Below are 27,181 nucleotides of genomic sequence, written 5' to 3' on the forward strand. Positions count from 1 at the left end.
TTTTATTATGTGCTCAGCATCTATGCGTATAATCTCCTGCGCTTCATTTTGTTTTTTAATGTTCAAGACCGAAAGCAATGTCAATTAGGGTATAAATATATATACAGACAGGACGCAGGTGGCGCTGTGGGTTAAACCACAGAGCCTAGGACTTGCCAATCAGAAGGTCAGCGGTTCGAACCCCTGTGACGGGGTGAGCTCCCATTGCTCGGTCCCTGCTCCTGCCAACCTGGAAGTTCGAATGCACGTCAAAGTGCAAGTAGATAAATAGGTACCGCTCCTGCGGGAAGGTAAATGGCGTTTCCGTGCGCTGCTCTGGTGCGCCAGAAGTGGCTTGGTCATGCTGGCCACATGACCTGGAAGCTGTACGCCGGCTCCCTCGGCCAATAAAGCGAGATGAGCGCTGCAACCCCAGAGTCGGCCACGAATGGACCTAATGGTCAGGGGTCCCTTTACTTTTTATATATACAGACACAAATTACTTTCCTCCCATCCGTGAACAGCACCTCAGGACTCACGATATTTAAAACACAATATATTTTACAAATCTTCTGTTCAACATAGTACAGTGGTACCTCAGTTGTCAAATGCTTCAGAAGCCGAAAGTTTCAGTTTTCGAACGCCAGAAATCGGAAGTGAATGCTTCTGTTTTTGAACACGCCTTGGAAGTTCAAGAGGATTCTGAGGTGCATTTCTCCATTTTCTCAATGGATTTTGCTGACTGCCCACTGTGCCTCATTTGTCAAACATTTCGGAAGTCGAACAGTCTTCCGGAACGGGTTACATTCAACAACCGAGGTACCACTGTTTTCAATCTACTAATTTTTCTTTTATGGTGTTCTTTGTGACCTATAAATCAAAACGAATTACTCCACTACTGGGATCCGCATTTCAATTTTTATTACTCCATCTAACCCCTCTTTGACTGATGCTGTAAAAAGGCCAAACCGTTTTCTGTTTACTTGGAACTGACCCTTCCAGGCTCCTGGCTAGTGATGAAATCAATGAACAGATTCTGCCCTGCCAAAAACCTGCCCGCCATTCTTTGACCTTCCATTACTTGTTCTCTTTTACCTGAGGCAAGTCCACCGTCTGGTCCCAATCTCCGGGGAGAGGCTCGCCGGCTAAAGCCAGCAGCCTCTGAACGCAGCTCGCCAGGAGAGGACGCGTCTTGGAGGGGTCTTCCCCAACCACGATACACAGGAAGAGCATGGGGAAGCCGGCTGCCCTGCGGGTGATGGAGCAGTTCCTGGGGCTGCTTAACAAAGCCAAAGCCTGGAAAGAAAAAGAAGCCCCCCCCAACCCAGTTGACAAGTGGTTAAATGACCCAAAAACAGGCCACGATGTGCCTGATGTTGTCAGGGAAGCCCAGAAGACCTGAACACCACAGCACTGTCCTCTCCTGTGATTCCCAGCAAACTGGTACTCAGCAGCACTGCTGCCTCTGAATGTGGAGGTAGTTCAGGGATAGAATCACAGAATTGTAGAGTTGGAAGGGACCCCAAGGGTCATCTAGTCCAACCCCCTGCAATGCAGCTCATATCAGGCTAAGCATCCATGACAGACGGCCATCCAACCTCTACTTAGAAGCCTCCAAGGAAGGGGAGTCCACCACCTCCTGAGGGAAACCATTCCACTGTTGGAACTACTCTTATCGTAATTCTGTGTCCAGGGCAGCTGTTTACCAGCTCCACCTGGTATGCAGGCTGAGACCCTACCTGCAAGCAGAATGTCTTGCCAGAGTGGTGCATGCTCTGGTTATCTCCCGCTTGGACTACTGCAATGCGCTCTACGTGGGGCTACCTTTGAAGGTGACTCGGAAACTGCAATTAATCCAGAATGCAGCAGCTAGACTGGTGACTGGGAGCGGCCGCCGGGACCACATAACACTGGTCCTGAGAGATCTTCATTGGCTCCCAGTACGTTTCCGAGCACAATTCAAAGTATTGGTGCTGACCTTTAAAGCCCTAAACGGCCTTGGCCCACTATTCCTGAAGGAGCGTCTCCACCCCCATCGTTCAGGCCGGACACTGAGGTCCAGCTCCGATGGCCTTCTGGCAGTTCCCTAGAAGTGAAGTTAGAGGGAACCTGGCAGAGGACCTTCTCAGTGGTGGCTCCCTCCCTGTGGAACGCCCTCCCATCAGATGTTAAGGAAATAAACAACTATCTGACTTTTAGAAGATATCTGAAGGCAGCCCTGTTTAGGGAAATGTTTAATGTTTGATGTTTCCTTGTGTTTTTAATATTCTGTTGGGAGCCACCCAGAGTGGCTGGGGAGGCCCGGCCAGATGGGCGGGGTAAAAGTAATAATTTTTTATTACTATTAATATTATTATGGAGCTACTGCCAGTCAGTGCATACAATACTGCACAAGGTGGACCAGTGGTCTGACTCAGTATAAAGCAACTTCCTATGTTTTTAACCTAGATGGGATGTTTAACTGCCAAGGTACCTGCTCCAGCGCTTTCCTCGGTATATCTTGGAGCTCTGGGTCTGGGTTGTTTAGCAAAGTGGCACAGAATTTCGTGAATCCCAGGCTGCAGCCTTCCACTGCTCCCTAGAGAAAACAAAACGAACGAGTCAGCTACCTTACTGGTCAGTAGAAGGCTGCCAACGGACAACCTTAAAAGTCCAGGCAATACCGAGACACGTGGAAAGTGAGAGGATAAAAAGATGGGAAGGAGATGGGACAAAATAAGGCCACATCTACATCATATATTAAAGCAATATGATACCACTTTAAACAGTCACGGCTTCCTCCAAGGAATCCTGGGAGTTGTAGTTTGTTAAGGGGGTCCTATTCCCCTATCAGAACTATACTGCCCAGAGTGGTTTAACAATCCATGCTTCATCACAGGGAACTCTGGGAATTGCGACTCATGTTAGGGATCTCCTAACAACTCTCAGCACCCTTAACAAACTACAACTCCCAGGAACATCAGGGTGGTGTACAGCAATGAGTATGCTACAACTGATTTATTATTTTTTGGTGCAAGGATCTAACAGGCCTCCTGAAATGCCAGCTGCCTCCAGCAGAAGCCAGAGCTGACATGAACAGCCGTTGTTAGCGACCACCATTTTGCTTTCCCCCCAATGCCCCAAACCAGCCTTGTTAATTAAGGGTCACAGTCTACATCATACATTTAACGTAACTGGCTTCCTCCAAAGACTCGTGGGAAATGTGTCGCTCGCCCATCACAGAGCTATGGTCACCCCCCGAACCCTTAACAAAGTTCCCAGAATTCTTTGGGGGAGCCATTTGTATTCATAAAGGATGTGACCAGGGAGTATGTTGAGGGGCACAATGGCAGACAGCACAAAAAGCATGGCAGCCCCTATTTTTGGCTGTATCCACCTCTCCACGCACCCCCCCCCCCAGAATTACACCGAATTGAGGCATTCTGGGGTGAAACAAAATGGCAGCTACCAGCAGCTGGTGCTGTGTGCTCTGCTGCTGCTATAAGACACTTGTAAAAGTACAAAACACGAATCTAAGCAAGGCTTTGAAGAGCCCGTTTAGACTTCAGCTGTACCAGCAGGAAGACAGCCTTACCCAATGGCGGCACGTCAGCAAGATTTCCTGAAACGCCTCAGCAGCCATCTTTACAACCTGGAGCGGCAGGAGACAGCCTGCCAGGGGCAGAATCTTCTCTGCTAGGCCTCCCAAAAGCAGCCCGATTTCCTTGGTAGTTAAAAAGAATAGAATTTGTGAGATTGGGAGGGGAGAAGTCTGATGAATAAGGGAGCCCTCACTTCTCTTGTGTTGGGGATGAGTCCAGTGCATCTAATTCCCCAGAGAGTGCCATGATACCTTCGCAATTTGGGTGGCGGTGTTAAGCTTTATGGTCCTATACAGCGGTACCTCAGGTTAAGTACTTAATTCGTTCCGGAGGTCCGTACTTAACCTGAAACTGTTCTTAACCTGAAGAACCATTTTAGCTAATGGGGCCTCCTGCTGCTGCCGCGCCGCCAGAGCACGATTTCTGTTCTCATCCTGAAGCAAAGTTTTTAATCTGAAGCACTATTTCTGGGTTAGTGGAGTCTGTAACCTGAAGCGTATGTAATCTGAGCGTATGTAACCCGAAGTAACACTGTATGGTCCTTTTCAGCTGGTCCTCTGCTTCGTCCTACTTTTTTCAGCCCCATGATCAACCTCCCTAATACTCCTCCTCCTCATTTTCAATTTGTATACCGTCTTTCTATCTTACAATACTCAAGGCAGTTCACAAGCTGAAGAAACAAAAAAAATGTACATCTTATAACAATCTAATGCAATACAAAAATGTGATAATAAAACGTAACTTTAAAATAGGTAACATATCAATAAAGTAACATTCAACAATCATTAGAATAGTATTAAATAATAATAATAACATATAAAAGTTAAACAGAAATCCACTCAGCAGTTACAATAAATAATTTCTAAACTACAGTCATACCTCATGTTATGTTTGCTTCATGTTACATTCTTTCAGGTTACGTCCCGTAGTGACCCGGAAGTACCGGAAAGGGTTACTTCCGGGTTTTGCCGCTCGCGCATGCACAGAAGTGCAAAATGATGTCACGTGCATGTGCAGAAGTGGCAAATTGCAACCCGCATGTGCGCAGGCGCGCCGCTGCAGATTGTGCTCTTTTCATGTTGCGAACGGGCCTCCGGAACAGATACCGTTCACAACCCGAGGTACCACTGTATAATCAATAAAACAACGGCAAGCCACAGTACATAAAATAATACACTACAAATTGAGAAGCAGAAACCAGAGGGTGGGGCAAGGCAGGTGGAAAGAGTGCTTGCCTGATGGAGTCTCTCCCCTCACCTGTCTCCCACCACTGTAGGAAACACCTGCTCCTCATTTACAGTGGTGCCCCGCAAGACGAATGCCTCACGAGACGAAAAACTCGCAAGACGAAAGGTTTTTTCGTTTTCGAGTTGCTTCGCAAGACAAATTTCCCTATTGGCTTGCTTCGCAAAACGAAGCTTGCCCCCGCATCCCGGACCTCTTTTGAAGCAAGGGGCGGCGGGGAGAAGATTGCTTCTCCCCGTTAATCTCCGGGGACAGAGGGGAAGGCGCGCGTGCGCCTTCCCCTCTGTCCCCGGACCCCTTTTGAACCAAGGGGCGGCAACGGGGAGAAGCGATCTTCTCCCCTCCGCCCCTTGCTTCAAAAGAGGGGACAGAGGGGAAGGCGCCCGCACCTTCCCCTCTCTCCCCGGACCCCTTTTGAACCAAGGGGCGGCAACGGGGAGAAGTGATTCTCCTCGCTGCCCCTTCCCTTGTTTTAAAACAGGTCCCCTCTGTCCCCGGACGGTCTCCATAGGAACGCATTGATTGATTTTCAATGCATTCCTATGGGAAACTGTGCTTCGAAGACGAAAAACTCGCAAGAAGAAAAAACTTGCGGAACGAATTAATTTCGTCTTGCGAGGCACCACTGTAAAGTGCTGTGAAGTTCCTTCAAAGCCTAGTTTCCATTAGCTTCACTATGCTACAGTTTCGCTCCTCTCTGTCCTATTCCTTAAGCCTTATTCGCCTCCCCCTTTCTTTAGATTTCTTTTCTGAGTCAGTTTGTTACTCTCCATGGTGCTATCAGCTCTCCTGCCTCTTGGCTTCTTGTCGCTTAACTTCACAACGTCCTGGGACCTCTCCCTGGCTCGTTCCTCTCTGTGGTTCCGACCCCAGCCAAACTGACCATGTCCCTTTCCCTCAAAGAAACCGGCCTGAAAAATGGTTTAGTTCCTTGAGAAACAGAACATTTCCAGCTGTCGAGCCAGCTCGGTTAATTGATATTGGAGGTGCCCACCATCAGCTACGAATTTAACCCAACTCCCCACCCCCCAGCCCCTGCCATGTTTAAAAACCTGAAACACTCTCAAAACTGCTCACTTTCACAGAAACCCAGCAACAGGTCAGGATCAGACTGTGCTCTTCCGAGAGTAGAACTGAATCGTCCTCATTAGGCAGCCCAGGATCCTTCCCCACATGGATAAGGAAACTGATCGCATTCCCCATGTCTGCAAATGAAGGAGCTGCAGCTGCAATAAAACCAAGAAGGGGTTAGGAAGTTGTGTTAAGAATATGGAGAAACAGCATCCAAGTTATACATTTAAAACACAGTAGAAACCCGATTTATTTATTTATTTATGACAAAGTGATAATCGTAAATAAATAAGAATAAAAATGTGCACCCCACCACCGAGACCATTCCATTGTAACTACCCAACCACCCAAAATGTCAACACCTCTTGCGATGGTCTGACCCCCTTTCTGTTTTAACAGTACAAATTCCACAAACACCTTCCATATCTCCTCAGAATCATTTCTCCTGCATATTAACAGCTATACCCCACTCCTCTTTATACCGTTCTTCCATTTTATATTCTACTTGCCCCTTCCACTTTCTGGATATAATAATAATAATAATTTGTGCAGCTGTCAATAAATTTGTGAGCAAGTCCTCCTTTTAAAATTTAATGCCTCCATTGGTGCAGGAGAGCTGAACCGGATAAGGACCATGTTTCCAGGTATGTGTGTGAAGGGGGTTTAACTGAGCTGCTTATCTCATCAAATCAACTCCCCTGGCAACACTCTTACTAGCCATGGTTATGACACCATCTGGTAACGTCTTTTAAATTGATTCATCCATTATCTTTATATCTCGCCTCTCCCTAAAGAGTTCCAAATGGAACACACAGTTCTTCTTCTTCCATTTCATCTTCACTACAACCTTGCAAGGTAGAGGCTAGGTTGGGAGAGAGAGCACAACCAATGAGCTTCATGCATGACTGGGATATGTACCAACTAACTCCTACTCATAGGAGAACCGATGCAATTAACGGACCGCTAGTTATCTGGAAGATTTCAAAAGCGGCTTAAGGTGGATAAAATAGGGATGATAAAGGTGATGCCTGAGGTCATGAATAGCTGCAGTGATTAAGTGAAATGGATGGTGAGTGAGACCGGATGAATTATTTTGTGAATATACTGCCTTGATATAATACCTTTTTCTCCAATTAGCTCAAGGTGGTTCTCCCCTCTCCTTGTTTAATCCCCTGTGAAGCAGGTTAGGCTGAAAGGTGAGCTTCATGGCCAAGTGGGGATTTGAACCCTATTCTCCCAGGTCCTGGGTCGCGCTGTGGGTTAAACCACAGAGCCTAGGACTTGCTGATCAGAAGGTCGGTGGTTCGAATCCCTGTGACAGGGTGAGCTCCCATTGCTCAGTCCCTGCTCCTGCCAACCTAGCAGTTCGAAAGCACGTCAAAGTGCAAGTAGATAAATAGGTACCGCTCCGGCGGGAAGGTAAACGGCGTTTCCGTGCACTGCTCTGGTTCACCAGAAGCGGCTTAGTCATGCTGGCCACATGACCCGGAAGCTGTACGCCGGCTCCCTCGGCCAATAAAGTGAGATGAGCGCCGCAACCCCAGAGTCGGCCACAACTGGACCTAATGGTCAGGGGTCCCTTTACCTTTACCTCCCAGGTCCTAGTCTAGATTCAGGTAGGTAGAGACCAGACGTAACATGGACACTGGTACCAGAGCCTGCAATAAACCCACATGCCAACTTTGCTGCCACATACACCCAGACAACACTATCACTGGACCCAACAACATCAAACATACCACCTCAGGCCTATTTAATTGCTCATCTTCTAACATTGTGTATGCCATCAAATGCCAACAGTGCCCTTCAGCTCTCTATATTGGACAAACAGGCCAAACCCTATGCCAAAGGATAAATGGACATAAATCTGACATCAGGAATCACAAGACAGAGAAGCCAGTAGGAGAACACTTCAATCTTCCAGGACATTCAGTACAGGATCTCAAAGCAGCTGTCTTATTACAAAAGACTTTCAGAAAAGGGACTTGAAAGAGAAGTTGCTGAATAACAACTTATTACTAAACTGAAAACTATAGAGAGACCTGGTCTGAATAGAGATATTGGATTCTTGTCTCATTACATATGCTAAAGCTTTTTGGTCATCTGCATACTATCCCTTACTTTTTCCTGTAGGACTAATTGCAGTCGTTAACAGTCGTCAACAGGTTTACCATACCCATTCAGTCAATCACCCATCTCCTACTACCCTTTTGAGGAAAAACCCCACCCCACCCTCTCACTATATATAAGGGTCTGGTGACTTCTGTTTAGGGTATCTGAAGAAGTGTGCATGCACACAAAACTTAGTTGGTCTCTAAGGTGCTACTGGACAATTTTTAATTTAGGTCCTAGTCTGACACTCTAACCCAGGGGTCGGCCCACGAAGACCGTTTTACCAGCCCATGACCCGCTCCTGAACTGAGCCGCCCACTCGGCGAGTCCCTAGCATGCTGCGCTAAACCGGTGTAGCACAGCACGGGGACTCGCCGAGCGGCGCTGGAAATTGTGTCTGCGCATGCGCAGATACTGAAAATCGCTTCCGTGCATGTCCAGACACTGAGAATCACTTCTGCGCAGGTGCGATTTTCGGCGTCTGGGCATGCTCATAAGCGATTTCCGGTGCTACAGACATGCGCAGACACGATTTCCAGCATTGCACTGTGCCAGTCTGGCCCACGGACGATCTCCGTGGGAGTAATCTGGCCCATGGCCGGTAAACCTTGCCGACCCCTGCTCTAACCACTACACCACACTGGCACCAAGGAAGGAAGGGAAGGGAACAGGTGATTAAAAATGGGGTCGGCCATCCAGATAGAGGGAGAGCATAAAGATCTCTGCACACTGTTTTGAAGACCTGCGTAGAAAGGCTTACAGTCAAATGGGCTGGCGACTGTTTCGCATCTTTCTGGTCTCACCTTGCTGGTCTAAGCTCGAGGGCCGCTTGCTCTGCAACACTCCCAAAAGCAAATTGCTGACGTCTCTCACGGTGTTCACCAAACTGCTAAGGAAAAGCTGCCAGCTCTCCGCCTGCTCTGGTTTCAACATTGAGGTTGCCACCTCTGGGACCTCCAGCAGATATTGCCTCAGAGCAGAAATCACCCCTGCTGGGACAAAGCATGCTGGTTAAGGCAACGTCCGCACACACATTTAAAGCAGTATGATACCACTTTCAACAGTCATGGCTTCTTCTCCCCAGAGAATCCTGGGAAAAGTGGCTTAACAGATCTGCCTCCTTCCCCAGGGGACTCTGGGAATTGTAGTTCTGTGAGGGGAGGAGGGGTCTCAAAGAACTCTCAGCACTCTGAACAAGCCACAATTCCCAGGATCCTTTGCAAGAAGCCATGACTGGTGAACCTGGTGCAACACTGCTTTGAATGTCTAGTGCAAATGGGGTCTAGGAGTCCCCCCACAACCATCAGTTAATATTCCATGCCCCTCATGAGTTCCGGGAGTGGGGTCTGTTCTCCATAGGGGTATTTCCCCTTAAATTTTAAATTTTGTACGCAAAAGTTTTCCCACAGTATTTTCACAATAGCCCTGTGAGGTGGGAGTAGCCTATGAGAGAACACTAGCCCAAGGTTATTCAGTGATCTTTGTGGCCCGGTGAGGAAATTGTTATTACTGGTAGTAACATTAACACATTAAAAACAATGAAAATAATGTTTTTTAAAATTTTTAAAAGCAAGCCAAATATTAGGACAACTTCTCATTCCAACATTGCCAGAAACAATGGGTTGCATCCAGCAATAGCCTTACTCAAAGCAGACTCATTGAATGAACGTGGATAACTTAAGTCCATTTTTTACTCTGAGTAAAATTTACATGGCTGCAATCGAGTATGTTTCAGCCACCCAATGCCTGGGTGAAAAGGAATGTTTTAAGAAATCCCTTCTAAAGGATAATAACGAGAGGGATCAAGCGCAGTTCGCAGGTGAGATCATTCCACAAACAGGGAACCACCACAGAGAAGGCCCTGTTGCAACCCCTCCCTCCCTCTCTCACTCAGTTCCCAAGCAATCCTGCCCTGCTTCAAGCAATCCCCCAAGCCCCAAGGCGCTGACCATGTATCGGTGAGGTGTGTGCTGCCAGTAACACGTCGTGGGCAGCCCTGGCAAAATGTGTCCGCAGCTCGCCAAGGAGATGCTTGAGGAAGGCCTGGTAGAGACATGTCGCAGGCGGATCTTCCTTTGCCCCCGGCAACATTCGTTTCAACGCAAGACTGTCTGTTCTGGTGGAGGGAAAACAGTGAAGGTAGTTAGAAGAGGGAAAGGAGCAGCTGTTCCTTCAAAAACTAAAGTACAGTGGTACCTGAGGTTACATACGCTTCAGGTTACATACGCTTCAGGTTACAGACTCTGCTAAACCAGAAAGAGTGCTTCAGGTTAAGAACTTTGCTTCAGGATAAGAACAGAAATGGTGCTCCGGCGGCGCGGCAGCAGCAGGAGGCCCCATTAGCTAAAGTGTGCTTCAGGTTAAGTACGGACCTCCGGAACGAATTAAGTACTTAACCTGAGGTACCACTGTACAGTTGTACCTTGGTTTTCAACCGCCTTGGGAGCCGAACATTTTGGCTCCTGAACGATCGAAAACCGGAAGTGATTGTTCCGGTTATCGAATGTTCTTTTGGAAGCCGAACGTCCGGCAGGGCTTCCGCAGCTTCTGATTGGCTGCAGGATATTCCTACAGCCAATCGGAAGCTGCACCTTGGTTCCCTAATGTTTCGGAAGTCAAACGGATTTCCGGAACGGATTTCGTTTGACTTCCAAGGTGTGTCTGTATTCTGGACAAGGAGAGGCTGAGTAACAAACAAAAGCATAACTCCAAACCGGGATGGGGCAGCCATAGACTGGGAAACAAACTTCCAGGCCTCTCTAGCCTTCACTAGGGCTGGGCGGTATCTGGTTTTGAACACTGCATGCTAAACATTGTGACATACCAATATATCACAATGTCTGAAATAGGGATGGAGCTATGGGGCGATGCACTGGCTGTCTCAATGGTTTTTCCTGCGTTGTGATTTTTTGCCAGCGCCTGCTCTTGTGATTCGTTGCCCCCCTGCATGAGGCAGGGGAGAGCAGTGTCGGCAGAGTTAACAGAAGAGAAGAAGAAGAAGAGTTTGGATTTGACATCCCGCTTTATCACTACCCGAAGGAGTCTCAAAGCAGCTAACAATCTCCTTTCCCTTCCTCCCCCACAACAAACACTCTGTGAGGTGAGTGAGGCTGAGAGACTTCAGAGAAGTGTGACTGGCCCAAGGTCACCCAGCAGCTGCATGTGGAGGAGCGGGGAAGTGAACCCACTTCACCAGATTACGAGTCTACCGCTCTTAACCACTACACCACACTGGCTCTCCGGAATCAGCTAGCTCCATGGTTTCCCCCACATTGTGATTTTTGCAGAGCGTGCGCGCACACACACATATCATGATTCAAGATATATTGCCATGTCAAAAATTACGAAACCGGTATCATGATACGGATTTCAGTTTGGGACGATATTATTGATACATCGCCCAACCCTAGTCCAACACCGCCTTCTGAGCCAAACTCCTTCATAGCTCTCCCAAACTTCCAACCCCAAACAGGGTTAAATTCTGTAAAAGGCTCAAATAGTCGTAAAAAAAAAAGGTTAAGAGAACAAATATTCTACTTCTGGAGGATGGTTTTCATCAGCACTGCTCCTGCTTCTGCCTCTGGGACTCTGGGGCTGCACATCGCTTCCTGTGCCCGTTCGAAGAGAGCCACAGCAATGGATTCTGGGAAAGCAGGTGGGAAGTAGCGGACGAGCAGCTCAGATGCCAGATCACGGATCTGCCATGCAAGAGGGGAGAGAGATAGTCAAACGAGGACAATGGGCAATGTTCAGAACAGAAGAAGAAGAGTTTGGATTTGATATCCCGCTTTATCAGTACCCTAAGGAGTCTCAAAGCGGCTAACATTCTCCTTTCCCTTCCTCCCCCACAACAAACACTCTGTGAGGTGAGTGGGGCTGAGAGACTTCAGAGAAGTGTGACTGGCCCAAGGTCACCCAGCAGCTGCATGTGGAGGAGCGGGGAATCGAACCTGGTTCACCACATTACGAGACTACCGCTCTTAACCACTACACCACACTGGCTTGGCCTATGCGCAAAGAAAGATGCTAGGTCCAAAATTCCTACTGTGCCGAAGGAAAATCACCAGACTCTGAAGCTGAGCGTATATCTTTTTTTTAGGATGGGGGGCACATCTGGATTTTTGAGCAAGTGTCACAGACCACCCCCTCTGGCCATTAATCAGTAAAGTCAGATCCAATAGAACTAATCTGAGCCTTGAAAAGCACATAGAGTTGGAAGAGGAAGCAGGACAGAGCGTCACTTTCCCAACTTCCTCCTTCAGCTCTATGTGTTTTTCGTGCGAGAGACGGTACCACTCTCACTGCCTCATGATTAAGGGGCCAGTGAGCGGGTATGGGTGTTCGGGGCAAGACCTTGGTGGTGCCAGTGTGCCTCCAAGTGCTACTCTGGTGACTCCCCCCACCCCCACTTGTAAATTCTTGCCATTCACAGACAGACATGCCCAGGAGTCATGGGAGGATGGGTGGACAACGCACCTCGTTCGTACTGTCCTGCAAGCAGCTCAGCAGTGCCAATGTATTGCTTCTCGAGAAAAAGTCCCAGTAGCCCTTGCTTCTTGCCCAGCTCAGTAGCGCAGCCATATTGCCTGCAGAGTAGTACAGTACAGGGGGTGGGGGTAGAAAGCAAGGAGAAACCTCAAGGACTATAACAGGAACAAAGTATTTCCCCCAAATGCATGCTCTAAAGAACTGGTGGAAGACTAGACTGTTTGGGGTTGCTTTCTTGGGGTTCAAAAGCATTACTGCCTCTGGTAGTGGAGGTAAAACACAGCCATCATGATCACTGATAGCCTTCTCCTCCACAAATTATCATAGAATCATAGTTGGAAAGGGACCACAAGGGTCATCTAGTCCAGCCCCCTGAAATGCAGGAATCTTTTGCCAAACGTGAGGCTCCAACCCACAATCCTCAGATTTGGAGTCTCATGTCCTACCGACTGAGCTATCCCAGGAATTTGCCCAATTCTTTTTTTCAAGGCATCCATGTTTGCGGCCACCACTGACTCCTTGGGGAGGGGATGCCACAGTTTTAACTGTACTGCATGAGGAAGTACTTTTTCTTTATCTGCACGGAATAATTTTTTATGAAATCAAATTAGATAACCAGGCTAAAGAAACCTTTAAGAAACTACGTTTTCCAGAAAGGGGGCAGAGGAGTGGGAACAAATGATTGAAATGGCTCAGTTTGGTTTCCGGCTCGCTTGGAGCTCTCCGTGGTCCTGAAATTTCCGCCAGGCATTAGTGCCCTGCCACATGGAATGCCAGAACAGGGCAGGGCAGGGCGAACCAGAGCAGCGCACGGAAACACCGTTTACCTTCCCACCAGAGCGGCACCTATTTATCTACTTGCACTTTGACATGCTTTCGAACTGCTAGGTGGGCAGGAGCAGGGACCGAGCAACGGGAGCTCACCCCGTCATGGGGATTCGAACCGCCTACCTTCTGATCGGCAAGTCCTAGGCTCTGTGGTTTAACCCACAGCGCCACCTGCGTCCCTGCCAGGACAGGTAGGAGAGCATAAAATAGAGAGGAAGAACCTGAGGTCCTCCAAATGCTATTGGGCTCCAGCTCACATCATCCCAGACCATTTGGCCCTGCTGGTTGGGTCTGATAGGAACTGGAGACCAAGAAACGTCCACAAGCCCATAGGCTCCCCATCAACATACGAGGAGGCTGCCCCTTCTTTCTCTCCGGGCTCCAAGTATCTGTGCAGGTCTCCATGATGGCCGCCAGGAGAAGAAGGGCGGTTTTCCTCCTCTGGAAGTTGGAGCCCGACGTCAAGGAGGAGATGCACAGCTGCAGCAGCCACTCAACGAAATCTATGGTGGGAAATAGATTTTTAATGAGGGGGTGTCAGGATGCTGTCAGCAGCTCCCGGATGGTTGCAGGGAAAGCATAAAGACAAGGAAAAGTTTCTTACAGTCCTTTTTTATTTCAAACTTTACAGAGAGAGTCTATAGAACCCAGCCTCTTGGATAATGGCATTGTCCTGAGTGAATCTCCATCCCTGTCTCTCCCACTTCCTCATTCATCTCCTCTACGGGGGCTGCTACCTGCCCTCTGCCTTTGAGCTCTTTGCTCTCCTACTTATAAGGCTTGCCAGGTTCTGGGAGATGAAGAGTCTGGGATGCTTTCTAATGACAAGGTGTCAGCCGGGTGTTGTTCCGGCTCTCCCATGATTTCCCAACTTTCCTCCTCATCTGCCTCTGAGCTGCGACCTCACACAAACCACTGTTGTAAATCTATACTGTCTTCCTCTTCCTCCTCTCTGGAAGGGTCAGGATGGGGAGGGGGTCTCCTCCATTCCTCCTCTGCCCAGTCCCTGACAGGCAGGGACGCAGGAGGGCTTGGAAGTCATCAGGAGAAGGAAACGAAGGAGAAAAGCACCACATCACAAACATTGGTGTCCCTTCTCTGGCAGAGGTCAGCCTAAGAAAAGAGGGTTGCAATCCAATTTCCAATTGGAAATTAAAAAATTGGAAATCAGAAGAAGTGCAGTGGTACCTCTTTGGGCTCTAGGGAGGGTCTCCTCACAAGCCACAGGGACTTTCCAGTTTTATCCCGCCACTTCTGGGATGGAACTGAATTATTTACTGATTTCGCGGGGCCAATTGTACGCGAGTTGGGAGTTGCCTGTACAGTGGTACCTCGGGTTAAGTACTTAATTCATTCTGGAGATCCGTTCTTAACCTGAAACTGTTCTTAACCTGAAGCACCACTTTAGCTAATGGGGCCTCCCACTGCTGCTGTGCCGCTGGAGCACGATTTCTGTTCTCATCCTGAAGCAAAGTTCTTAACCCGAGGTACTATTTCTGGGTTAGCGGAGCCTGTAACCTGAAGCATATGTAACCCGAAGCATATGTAACCCGAGTTACCACTGTATTTAAAAACGTGAGATGAGCAGGGGGCCCATTTGGTCTGTCATCCTGTTCTTACACAATAGGTGTGTGGAGAATGGGTCAACTCACCCACGGCCTGCCCCAAAGCTGTTTCCGGATCCTTCCCGCCACTGCGTTCCTTCTTGTCCGATCCCTGCTTCCGTAGCAGGGCAAGAGAGCTGTCCCTCAGCCTGACCAGGGCCTTCTTAACCATGGTTTGGAGGAGCTGCCGGAAGGATGAGGAATCGCAGTTCAAGCTCAGCGGCAAAGCTTCCTTCAGGAGCCGGGCCTCCATCTCGGACAAAGCCTGGTTGGTCCTGGGGGCGGAGCAGAGGAGGCTCAGCGCCGCCAAGCGGACGTTCTCCTCCTTGGAGAAGAGGCAGGAGGGGAGCCTTTGGAGGGTCTCCGCATTGGAGGGGAAGGCCCCCGAGATGGTCCTCTGGGCATTTAGCAAGGCGATCCAGGCCGGCAGCTTAGAGGGCTCCCAGCTCCTAAAACTCTCGTCCAACAAAGAGTAAGAGGCAGGGAAAACTCGCAAGGTCCAGCCCAGGAGGTAGGTGGAGGCGTTGCTCTGGAGGGAAGGGGAGGGAGAGGTCAAGGCGCTGGAGAGGACCGCAAGCCAGCAGCGGCCCCAATCCTGAGCCAGCTCTTCCTCTGGGACCTGCTCCCGCCTCTCGGCCCAAACTTTGCGCTGCAGCTGGAGGATGGTTTTGTACAAATCGGAGGCAGCAGGGCACAAGTGGTTGGTCGACAGGCAGTTCAAGAGGTGCTGCGGGAGATCTTTGTATGCATCCAGAACCTGAGCAGAACGGAAAGGGAAGATTCAGGAGACGGCAGGATGTCAGGGGTCTTTACACAAACACAAGAGAAGGTCACCAAACGGCACGAAACGCAGGAAGCTGCCTTGTACTGAGCTCAGTGCTGGCAAAAAAAGATATAATAATAACAATAATAATAATAATTTTTATTTATATCCCGCCCTCCCCAGCCGAAGCCGGGCTCAGGGCGGCTAACAACACTAAAATAGTGCAACATTCTAAAAGCATTATAAAAATTAATTAAAATCAAATTGATGGCAACCATAAACTAAAGTTCTATAAAGATTGCCTCTTGCATCCCTCTTCCATTTCTCTTTCTTGACCAGTCACGTACATGGCCAGTCTTCGCCAGGCAGGCATCCTGGGTCATAAAAGACAGTGGGCAGTTTCTTTGATGTAGCTTTTCTGATATGTTAATCTTAGGATGTTAATCTTAGGGCCAGGAAACAGATCTCACCTGAAGGTAATAATGACTGCTGTCTTCCTGGCCACCCTTCTTATCATGTATATTGCTTGTTTATGACCTCAGGGGTTGCCAAATGTACTCCTCTGTAGTTCTGTTTTGTTTACCCCAGAAATATGTGTGCTTAATTAGTTTTGGTAGTTTAACGTTGTCCCCACGTGGGGTCTGCTGAAATGCTCAGAAGAAATCTGATTGGTTCTTATGAACACTCTGTAAAAAGTTCTTTTGTGAGTTCTTTTGTGAATAAAACGACCTGGGCCGAGGGGTGGAGGCAGAGATTATTAGACGCACCCTTCCCAGAGTCTTGCTGGTTCAAGCCCCTGTGTGTATTCTTATTAATCAGAGTTCAAGCCTTCCTTTACTTTGGGAATGCCTCAAAAGAGAGTAAGATTCTAGTCCTCGTGATTCACAAGAAAGGGCTGGATAAAGGAGAAACAGGAGAAGCTGCCTTATCCTGTCAGATCCCTGGTCCATCTGGCTTAGTATTGACTGCACTGACTGGCAGCAGCTCTCCAGGTGTGATAGGAATTTTATGGTCTTAGATATATGGTAATGTTCATAAGTGTACCAACCAAGCACGTACATAGATCAGCAAAGGAAGGCCAACCTGGAACCATTTTGATTCCTAAACCGACCAAATCTTTTCTCTGCAAGGTCAAAATGGAGGAGCCTCCCCATTGTCTTTTCCTTCACAAATCCTGTCTTAAGGGTATGCCTGTGTTTGAATAGGGTGTGAGCCTGTGACCTGGCCCAGGAACTAAGTATTTATCATTACAAAAGACTGGCCAGGCTCCCCAGGCAATCCAATCAAGTAACCTGCCAGACAGGAGATAAACAAGGACAGGAGAAAAACAACATTCAAATTTTCTGTTTTAGACCGCCTTTTTTGTGACGTAGGTGTGATGTATCTGAGGGGGGGTCTTAGGTTACACCCCTTCTGTGATGTATGTATGATGTTTCTGGGGGTGGTCTTGATCTACAGGGTGGCAATTTCAAAAGTCTTTATAAGGCCTTGCACACCATTTTTCTGGGTCCCTCCTCCTTTCCTGCGTGTGAGGGGAGCACCCTGTTGCAACAGATCAATAAAGATCAAGCTTACTAGCTGCTTTGCTTCTCAATATTCTCTGGTTGGCCTCTGTTATTCTCTCCTACCAATACAGAACCTATGTAAGGACTCTATATGGGCTCTTGGATACCCATAAGGGAAAAGGGCAGTTTTTGTTTACAACACAGGGTTTCAGGCAAGGATTCTCTCCCAGGTCTACCTGAGATGCTGGCGCCTTCTGCATGCAAAGCAGGTGTTCTGAGCTACGCCCCACTGCTAAAGTCAATGGGATCTGTAAACACTGAAAGTGGTAATTGATTTACTGGTAACTCAAATATTTCCCAGACTTGGGTCTCCAGCTGTTTCTGAACTACAATTCTCATCGTTCCTGATCACGGGTCCTGCCAGCTAGGGGTGATGGGAGTTGTGGTCGAAAAAGAGCTGGAGGACTCAAGTTTGGCAAACACAGTTGTAACAATACAGTGGTACCTTGGAAGTGAAAAGGAATCTGTTCCGGAAGTCTGTTCGACTTCCAAAACATTTGGAAACCAAGGCGCAGCTTCTGATTGGCTGCAGGAAGCTCCTGGAACAATCACTTCTGGTTTTTGATCGTTCGGGAGCCGAAATGTTAGACTCCCAAGGCATTTGAAAACCAAGATATGACCGTACAATCTGTTACAGCACTGGTGCATAGAAACACACAGGCGAAATCGATTCGTATTATGGCACGTACAAAAGCAGTAAAAAGAAGAGAAAGGTTTTGGTGGGTTTTGTTTTTAAGAAATTAACAAAGAGGGTAATTTCCATCTCCAGCTACCTGACCCTTTCTGTTTTCAGAGTATTATGGGCTGAGCTCCGCACTCACACACCAACGTTGTCATCCCCTTACCTTTTCAGGACCCAGGTAGGGCAGAACCGAAATGAGAGGAAAATACCGGGCTCTGGCCTGCCAGGGCATGAGGATGACTCTCTGGAGGAAGTGCCCATAGAGGGGTCTCTCCAGGTCCTCAAAGCGATCACACTCTAAGCTGTAGATCTCCAGGAGGAGCTGGAAGGAGCTGTGGATGAAATCAGACACCCCTTCCACCTGAACAGTGTGGGCAGAGGAGGGGTGGGAAAGTAACATTATTATGTACGAATTATAGAATCGTAGGGTTGGAAGGGACCATGAGGGTCATCTAGTCCAACCCTCTGCAATGCAGGAATCTTTCTGCCCAATGTGGGGCACAAAGCCGCAACTTTCTAACAGTCTGAGATTAAGAGTCTTGTGGTCTGTTGACTGAGCTATCCCCTGCTTCAGTCCAGGGTGGATAAAAATCAATGACTTTTTTATTTAAGAAATTAAAAATTGGATTTTTTTTTTACTTAAATCAGATTTTAAAATAATTAAATCAGATTATTTTTTATTTAAATAAGTTTTTTTATCAGATTTTTAAAAATTTAAATTGGATTTTTAAAATAAAATGCTTTTGGAGGAAAAATCTTTCTATAGTTTTCTAGTTAAGTTACATTATAGTCCAAAGGCTATTCATCAGGAAATAAGGATTTGTTTTAAGTTTTTCATGTGTGCTAAAACCCAGTCTGAGGTTTTTTAAAAAAATAATAATTGTTTAACCACATCAGTTAACAAACATGGATACATATGCTGTAATGTTATTGTTCTAGTTACATTAACTGTTAAAATTCTATTAAGGACATGATTATTTCTCTCCTTCGAATAAAGTACAGCAGAAAAGTTGTCCAAATATAAACAGTTAACTCACTAAACCTCACAATAATTTTGTAATTATCTTCTATGTATTTCTAATAGTATAACCAAATCAGTAGTTTTGATATAACTGTAAAAACTACTCTGAAAATTTATTATTCCAAAAATGAAACCTCTATCTGGTTGTAAATATTAAATTATACCAGCAAGAATGAGTCTTTCTGGGGAAAAATGATTTAAATCAAGTCTTACTGACTTGTGATTTAAATCATGATTTAAATAGTGATTTAAATCGATTTGATTTAAATCAAATCCACCCTGCTGCAGTCAAACATCTGGAGGGCCCCACATTGAATACCCTCTGATCTAAGTGGTACCCTTGACTTTTGGTCTGCTTAGCTCTTGCTGTTGCACGAGGTTGTTTTTGTGGAATATAGGCGTTTGGGTTTCTTAACGTTAAGCCTCCTCTGCGGGTGGAGCTTTGACAGAAGGTCCAGGTGAAATGAAAAAGGTACCATTACCGGGCTCTCTGCATTGTTCCAGAGGAACTGGGTCAGTCTCTCGAGAAGTCTAGACTGGTCTGCCAGCACCCGGCTCCTCTTCCCTTCCCAGATCTCCTCCAGACTTTCTCGGACGCGTCGAAGCCATAGAGAAAACACTGTAAACGAAATTAGTGAATGTTAGATTGATGTTGGACTGAATCTAAGTGGTTATCAGCTGTAATGATTAAGATAACGGGGAAAAAGAAGAAAGAAAGGTGTAAAATTAAGTGAAAATTGAGGGTGAGGATTTGCTGAATGAATAATTTGAATTGGAATACAAAAAGGGGAGGTATGAGGAGGTCTGAGAAATAAGTTAAAGGAAAATAAGTGAAATGAAATTATATGTGTTTTTAATTTTTGTTTTTTGTCTTTTTTGTATAAATTTTGAAAGCTTAATAAATATATTTTTTTTAAAAAGAGAGAAAACACTGTAAACGGAGGTCCAGGCTAATCACACCAATGACTACCACTTCCTCGTTCTGCATTCGCAATGCTTTAAAAGCATTTAAAAGTGGTAACCTGTGACCCTCTGGATGTTGCTGCGACTCCAGTTCCCATCAGCCACAGTTGGCATAGCCAGTGGCGGATGTGAGTTGTAGTCCAGAAAACTCCGGCGGGTCACAGGTTCTCCAATGGCCTCGGCCCAGTATACCGCATTTTTCGCCCTATAAGACGCACTTTTTCCCCTCCAAAAATGAAGGGGAAATGTGGGTGCGTCTTATGATCCCAGCACGCGCAGGCTTCGCGGATCTCTCCCCAAGCAGCGGGAACGTTCCCACTGCTTGGGGAGAGTTGCAGGCATCCCGAAGCCTGCGCGCGCTGATCCCAGCACGCGCAGGCTTCGCGGATCTCTCCCCAAGCAGCGGGAACGTTCCCACTGCTTGGGGAGAGTTGCCGGCATCCCGAAGCCTGCGCGCACTGATCCCAGCACGCGCAGGCTTCGCGGATCTCTCCCCAAGCAGCGGGAACGTTCCCACTGCTTGGGGAGAGTTGCAGGCATCCCGAAGCCTGCAAGCGCTGATCCCAGCACGTGCAGGCTTCGCGGATCTCTCCTCAAGCAGCGGGAACCACCGCTGGGCTCCCACGGCTTGCAGAGAGCTGCCTGTTTGGGGGCTGGGGTCGGGGGAAGCTCGGGCTGCCCCAGCCCCGCGCCTGGGGGGGAAATAATTTTTTCCCTTTATTTCCCCCCCAAAAAACTAGGTGCGTCTTATGGGCCGGAGCGTCTTATGGGGTGCAAAATACGGTACCTGAAGGAGCGTCTCCACCCCCATCGCTCAGCCCACAGATTGAGGTCCAGCTCTGAGGGCCTTCTGGCGGTTCCCTCACTGTGAGAAGTGAGGTTACAGGGAACCAGGCAGAGGGCCTTCTCAGTGGTGGCGCCCTCCCATCAGATGTCAAGGAAATAAACAACTATGTATCTGACTTCTAGGAGACATCTGAAGACAGCCCTGTTTAGGGAAGTTTTTAATGTTTGATGTTTTAGCGTGTTTTTAATATTCTGCTGGGAGCCGCCCAGAGTGGCTGGGAAATCCAGCCAGATGGGCAGGGTATAAATAAATAAATAAATAAGTAATAATAATAATAATAATAATAATAATAATAATAATAATAATAATTAGACTCAGATGCTTCTTTCCTGGTTGAAAATTGGGTCTCCTTTGGCTGCGACCATCTGAATTGGATGGAGGACTTCAGGGCAAACTACCTACCTTGGAAGCAGTAGTAATCCGCCTCCTCCATCAGGACCAAAAGAGCTGGGAACAGGACATCCAGCAACAGACAAGCCTGAGGAAGAGGGTATTAGGGCTGTGATTTAGCTGCATTTTCTGCACTGCAGGCAGTAGGATGAGATGGGTCCCTTCTCAAGTCTACACTGCTGCGATTCTATAGGGGGGGGAATGGTGTGTGGGGTGGGAGGAAGCAATCACAGTACAGTGGTATCTCTGGTTACGTACTTAATTTGTTCTGGAGGTCCGTTCTTAACCTGAAACTGTTCTTAACCTGAAGCACTGCTTTAACTAATGGGGCCTCCCGCTGCCGCCGCTGCACAATTTCTGTTCTCATCCTGAAGCAAAGTTCTTAACCCAAGGTAATATTTCTGGGTTAGCGGAGTCTGTAACCTGAAGCGTATGTAACCTGAAGCATATGTAACCTGAGGTACCACTGTATATATTTTTAGGCCCAGTATGAAAAAAAGCCAACAAAAATCATGCATGTCTCTCATGGAAGGAAGCAGAAAAAAGCCTCAAAATGAGAAAAAACACAGGGCGTTTTAAGAATAAGACACTTGTTTTTTAAAAAAATATTAATTACAGTGGTACCTCAGGTTAAGTACTTAATTTGTTCCAGAGGTCCGTTCTTAACCTGAAACTGTTCTTAACCTGAAGCACCACTTTAGCTAATGGGGCCTCCTGCTGCTGCCGCGCCGCCGGAGCACGATTTCTGTTCTCATCCTGAAGCAAAGTTCTTAACCTGAAGCACTATTTCTGGGTTAGCAGAGTCTGTAACCTGAAGCGTATGTAACCTGAAGCGTATGTAACCTGAGGTACCACTGTATTGTTACATTTACACCCCACACAGTTGCTGCAAAATGGCATCCACACAGTTCTCCCTCTCTGGTATTTGATCCTCACAACAACCCTGAGAGGTAGGCTAGGCTAAGAGGCAGTGACAGAGCACTCTTCTTCCCAGGCTGAGAGGGAAAATGGTGAAAACAGGTTCTGTCTATGGACAGAGTGGTTTTTGCAGCTGTTGTTAAAGTTGCAAAACAACGAAGCACGGGACAGAGCGATGGAGAAATTTCTGAAACAGCAATGGGATATCAGCTCCGCCCAAGGCATGAAGGAGAACAGCAACAACCGGGAAAAGATAAACATAATATTTTACAAGGACAGGAAGAAACACCACGGACAGAATAACTGCCACACACAGGAAGAACAAGGATATAGTTTGAGTGCCTCACTTGTAGTTTTTAGAAATTTAATGTGTCAACACAAATAGATGTTATTAATATTGCATTTGTTGTATAAGGGATCATTATTTTACACGGAATGTAATTGAAATTAGTAAGATTTTGGAACGCAGAAATAAAAGGGGGAAAAAATCAAACCATCAATTCTAGCATGCAGGAGGTCACCTAAATTATACAATTCGGTATCTGAATGATTGGTGGTAGTAATTTTATTATAATTTGGTATTGTTATAATGAGGCTATTATTGGATGGTAATTTAAAATTAATAAAAATTATTACATAAAAAAGAAAGGTAAAGGTAAAGGGACCCCTGACCATTAGGTCCAGTCGTGACCGACTCTGGGGTTGCGGTGCTCATCTCGCTTTATTGGCCAAGGGAGCCGGCGTACAGCTTCCGGGTCATGTGGCCAGCATGACTAAGCCACTTCTGGCGAACCAGAGCAGCACACGGAAACGCTGTTTACCTTCCCGCCGGTGTGGTACCTATTTATCTACTTGCACTTTGACGTGCTTTCGAACTGCTAGGGTGGCAGAGCAGGGACCGAACAACGGGAGCTCCCCCCGCCACGGGGATTTGAACCGCCGACCTTCTGATCGGCAAGTCCTAGGCTCTGTGGTTTAACCCACAGCGCCACCCACGTCCCTAAAAAGAAAGAGGCAGTGACTAATCCACCACACTGTGAGCTTCATGGCTGAGTGGGGAATCAAACGCTGGCCTCCCTGCCCTAGACTCTTCTTTGCCACTACACGGGTTGCTGGCCTTAACTCTCCCAAGACGGACCACCCTTGCCCCAAGCAACTGACGCTTACCAAATTTTGCCTCTGGGTTTATGGAAGAGCAGAAGTTCTTTCCTCAAGCCTACCTCTTGCGTGGTATCATCCAGCCGGCAGCTTAGGATCTCCTTCTTGCAACAGGCTAACAAGCCCCGGGTGAGTACCACCCTCTCCAGTCCATCTGGGCTCCAAGGAGGTCGGGGCACACGGAGCGTGCCAAACAAGCATTCTCCTGGTCACAGAAAGAAATTTCTCCAGTCAGTCAAAGGAATCTGCCCTCACGTCAGCTCAGATTCACAGAGCGGCATTTCCACCTCGTTCCACTTTTAATTTGCACACTGCCCTTCTGTATACACAAGGCGTTTTACAAGCTGAAGGAACCGAGAAAGGTCACGCACCTCAGAACGATCTGACCCATGACAAAAACGTCGTAATAAAAAGCATAACTTTAAAATAAACAACTTATATCAAATAGAGTAATATTCAATAATCCACCAGAATATAATGGTACAAAATAAAATCAAATATCAGCAAATTAAAACAGAAACACACTCTTAACAATTACACTACTTTCTAAACTATAATCAATAAAAAATAACAGCGAGTCGCAGCGCATGAAATAACACAATACAAGCTGAGAAGCAAAATTATATATATAGAGTTTCTAGAGTCATGGTCTGGGAAAGGCTTCTAGGGCTGGGGCAAGGAAGGTGGAAAAAGCCATTGCCTGGTGTCCAGCACAAAGTCTCTCTCCCCAGCATTATCTGTGCTGGGTTCCTGCGCCATTAACAAGGTGATTTGACCAAGGCTACATTTACAAGGCAGGCTGTTCTGTTCCCCTGACATCCCCCTAACTAACTGATCTGAGAGCCACTTCCAGAAACAGAGTGTCAGGATGCTGTCAGCGGCTCCCGGCTGGTTGCCCAAGGGAATGTTTCTTACCATCCTTTTATATTTCAATATTACAGAGAGAGGATATAGAACCCAACCTCTTGGATAATGGCATTGTCCTGAGTGAATCTCCACCCCCGTCTCTCCCACTTCCTCATTCATCTCCTCTACGGGGGCTGCTATGAGCCCTCTGTCTTTGAGCTCTTTGCTCTCCTACTTTTAAGGTTCACCGGGTTCTGGGAGATGAAGAGTCTGGAATGCTTTCTAGTGACGTGTCAGCCGGGTGTTGTTCTGACTTTCCCATGATTTCCCAGCTTTTCCCCTCATCTGCCTCTGAGCTGTGACCTCCCTCGAACCCCTGTTGTAGATCTATACAGTGGTACCTCGGGTTAAGAACTTAATTTGTTCTGGAGGTCCGTTCTTAACCTGAAACTGTTCTTAACCTGAGGTACCACTTTAGCTAATGGGGCCTCCCGCTGCACAATTTCTGTTCTCATCCTGAAGCAAAGTTCTTAACCCGAGATACTATTTCTGGGTTAGTGGATTCTGTAACCTGAAGCATCTGTAACCTGAAGCATCTGTAACCCGAGGTACCACTGTACCGTCGTCCTCTTCCCGCTCCCAGGAAGGGTCAGGATGGGGAGGCGGGCTCCACCATTCCTCCTCCTCTTCCCGGTCCCTGACACTTAGTGGAATATGACGCACGTTTACTTCTCCTTTCTGCATTCATTGCAAACATTTCTTCTTTTCTGGAAGCAAATGCAGAAATGAGTGCTAAACACATTTTATTTACAGATACAGGAAACTTGGGAGATTCATTTGCAGTCAAACAGATCGAGACAAGCTCACAGGCACACAAGTCGAAACACAGAGTGATCTGTGCAGCAAGGAAAGCGACGTCTGAACGCACCTTGGTGGCCGGCTGCTTTAGCATCTTGTCTCTTCGCAACGGAGCAACCACTGAGGTCCAGAAGTTGATAGAGACCCAGGACGGCCATGGCTCCTGTCTGGGGCTCTGGCGCTGTGTTGACCAGCATGCTCACAGCAGTAGCAGCCAGCAGCCGAGTATCCTTGCAGGTTTCCTATGGCAAAGGTAAACCCCGTGAGCAAGAATGGTTTCTCGGACCAAAGCTCACAATTTGAAGAAGAGCTTATACAAAATGAAGAAAAACTCTTTTATCTAAAAGACGAGCTTGTCAAAGCCTCTATGACACATTGGGCAATAGATATAGGACATAATATAGATTTTAATTTCTGGGGAAAACTTTGGAAGAGCAATCTGAAGTTTACAGCATGTTATTCCTTGAAGGTGAACTACTTGAAAATGATTTGTAGATGGTATTTAACTCCAAGTAGGCTTGCTCAGATGTATAAGACTGAATCAGATAAGTGCTGGAGATGCAATGAGGTTCTTTCATATGTGGTGGACTTGCAAAAGGGCAAAAGAGTATTGGGAAATAATTTATAATGAATTGGAAAAAAAATTTGTAAAAGCACTTTCCCCCCAAAAAAACAACAGAGTCCTTTTCATTGGGGATAATTCAGACGGAAATTCCCAGGTGTCAAAAAAGGTTATTTATATATAGTACTACTGAGGCCCGTGTTTTGTTAACCCCAAAATGGAAAAAGAGCGAGGCCTCAACCAAAAGAGTGGCAACTTAAACTGATGTAATATGTGCAGCTTGTGGACCTAACATCTAGAATAAGAGAACAAGAAGAACATACGTTTAAAGAAGATTGGGAAATGTTTATTGAATATATGGTAGGGGGAATTTAGTTTATTTATTGAATTTATATACCGCCCTATACCCAGGGGTCTCTGGGTGGTTCCCAGAATAACCATTGAAAATGCTGGCAGCAGTAAGATAAATTCAACAATGTAAATAAGTTTTGATGGATGTGATAATGGAATACTGAATGATTTAGTTTATGTAAAATATGCAGGGATTTATGTTATGCAAAATGAATCATGGAAAGAAAAAAAGGGAAGTCGTTGATATTTTAAGGTTGTTTAAATGAATATTCTAAATTGTAAAACAGAAAAATTAATAAAAATTATATACAGTGGTACCTTGGTTTTTGAGAGTCACAGAAGCCTAACGTTTTGGTTTTCGAACGCTGAAAACCTGGAAGTAAATGCTTACGTTTTCGAGCATGCCTTGGAAGTCAGATGGCTTCCGCTGCTGCGTGTTTTTCAATTTTCTCCATTGAAACTGAAATTCTGCCTTTGCACCTTGATTTTCAAACATTTCGGAAGCCGAACGGTCTTCCAAAACGGATTACGTCCGAAAACCGAGGTGCCACTGTATATAAAACGAGAATTTCTTGTCTACTCCTTCTTTTACAGATATAGCCAAACAACTTTTAGAATTGCAGACTTGAGGGAGATTTTAAAATGCTTGCTAATGCTGAACTTACTTGATGCAAAGATAAAGGGGTTGTGTCAGGGAACTGCCATCGGAGCATCAGGTGGTGGAGGGGCTCAGGGAGGAAGAAAGAGACTCAACAGCTGAAGCAGGCACCAGCAGGGGGAGGAGTGATTCTCTGAGGGAATGTGAGCAGGAGGGAGGGCTCAGGGACGCTTCCAGCGAAAACAGTGGGGAGGTATCTGAGTCTCACATAGGGAGACCTACACCTCGCCGGAAACTGTCACGCCGTGAGTCCAGGAGACGCGTTTCCGTTAAGGAGCTCCTTTGCTGGAAACGCTTCCGCAGACAGCCACTGTCGGACTGCTGTTAGGGATTGATTAGCTGCTTGTGCGTAAAATCGTGCTCCCTCAGAGTTTGTGCGACCCCACAAACCTCAGTGTGTGACGGAGCTCCTCAGACATGTCTGCTCTAGTCACTAGTAGAGTCCGACAGTGGCTGTCTGCGGAAGCGTTTCCAGCAAAGGAGCTCCTTAACGGAAACGCGTCTCCTGGACTCACGGCGTGACAGTTTCCGGCGAGGTGTAGGTCTCCCTATGTGAGACTCAGATACCTCCCCACTGTTTTCGCTGGAAGCGTCCCTGAGCCCTCCCTCCTGCTCACATTCCCTCAGAGAATCACTCCTCCCCCTGCTGGTGCCTGCTTCAGCTGTTGAGTCTCTTTCTTCCTCCCTGAGC

The 27,181-nt window shown here is 47.0% G+C and overlaps 1 protein-coding gene across 2 annotated transcripts in view; it reads right to left on the reverse strand.

The window, feature by feature from the left end:
* LOC308575758 (tRNA (32-2'-O)-methyltransferase regulator THADA-like) overlaps positions 1-27,181 on the reverse strand; it is a 68,336-nt gene that overhangs the window by 22,546 nt on the left and 18,609 nt on the right. For both annotated transcript variants that reach the window (XM_081174638.1, XM_081174639.1), the window contains exons 7-21: positions 24,990-25,161; positions 23,278-23,420; positions 21,152-21,227; positions 19,422-19,558; positions 18,082-18,279; positions 14,957-15,665; positions 13,655-13,807; positions 12,465-12,574; positions 11,526-11,686; positions 9,938-10,104; positions 8,792-8,977; positions 5,883-6,031; positions 3,554-3,682; positions 2,453-2,557; positions 1,075-1,275 (exon numbers count right to left, since the gene is read on the reverse strand). In XM_081174638.1, the coding sequence (XP_081030764.1) occupies positions 1,075-1,275; positions 2,453-2,557; positions 3,554-3,682; positions 5,883-6,031; positions 8,792-8,977; positions 9,938-10,104; positions 11,526-11,686; positions 12,465-12,574; positions 13,655-13,807; positions 14,957-15,665; positions 18,082-18,279; positions 19,422-19,558; positions 21,152-21,227; positions 23,278-23,420; positions 24,990-25,161 (2,796 nt within the window). The remainder of the gene's footprint in view (positions 1-1,074; positions 1,276-2,452; positions 2,558-3,553; positions 3,683-5,882; positions 6,032-8,791; positions 8,978-9,937; positions 10,105-11,525; positions 11,687-12,464; positions 12,575-13,654; positions 13,808-14,956; positions 15,666-18,081; positions 18,280-19,421; positions 19,559-21,151; positions 21,228-23,277; positions 23,421-24,989; positions 25,162-27,181) is intronic.

The sequence above is a fragment of the Podarcis bocagei genome, assembly GCF_964188305.1.
Source record: "Podarcis bocagei genome assembly, chromosome: 16".
In the NCBI taxonomy this organism is placed as follows: domain Eukaryota; kingdom Metazoa; phylum Chordata; class Lepidosauria; order Squamata; family Lacertidae; genus Podarcis; species Podarcis bocagei.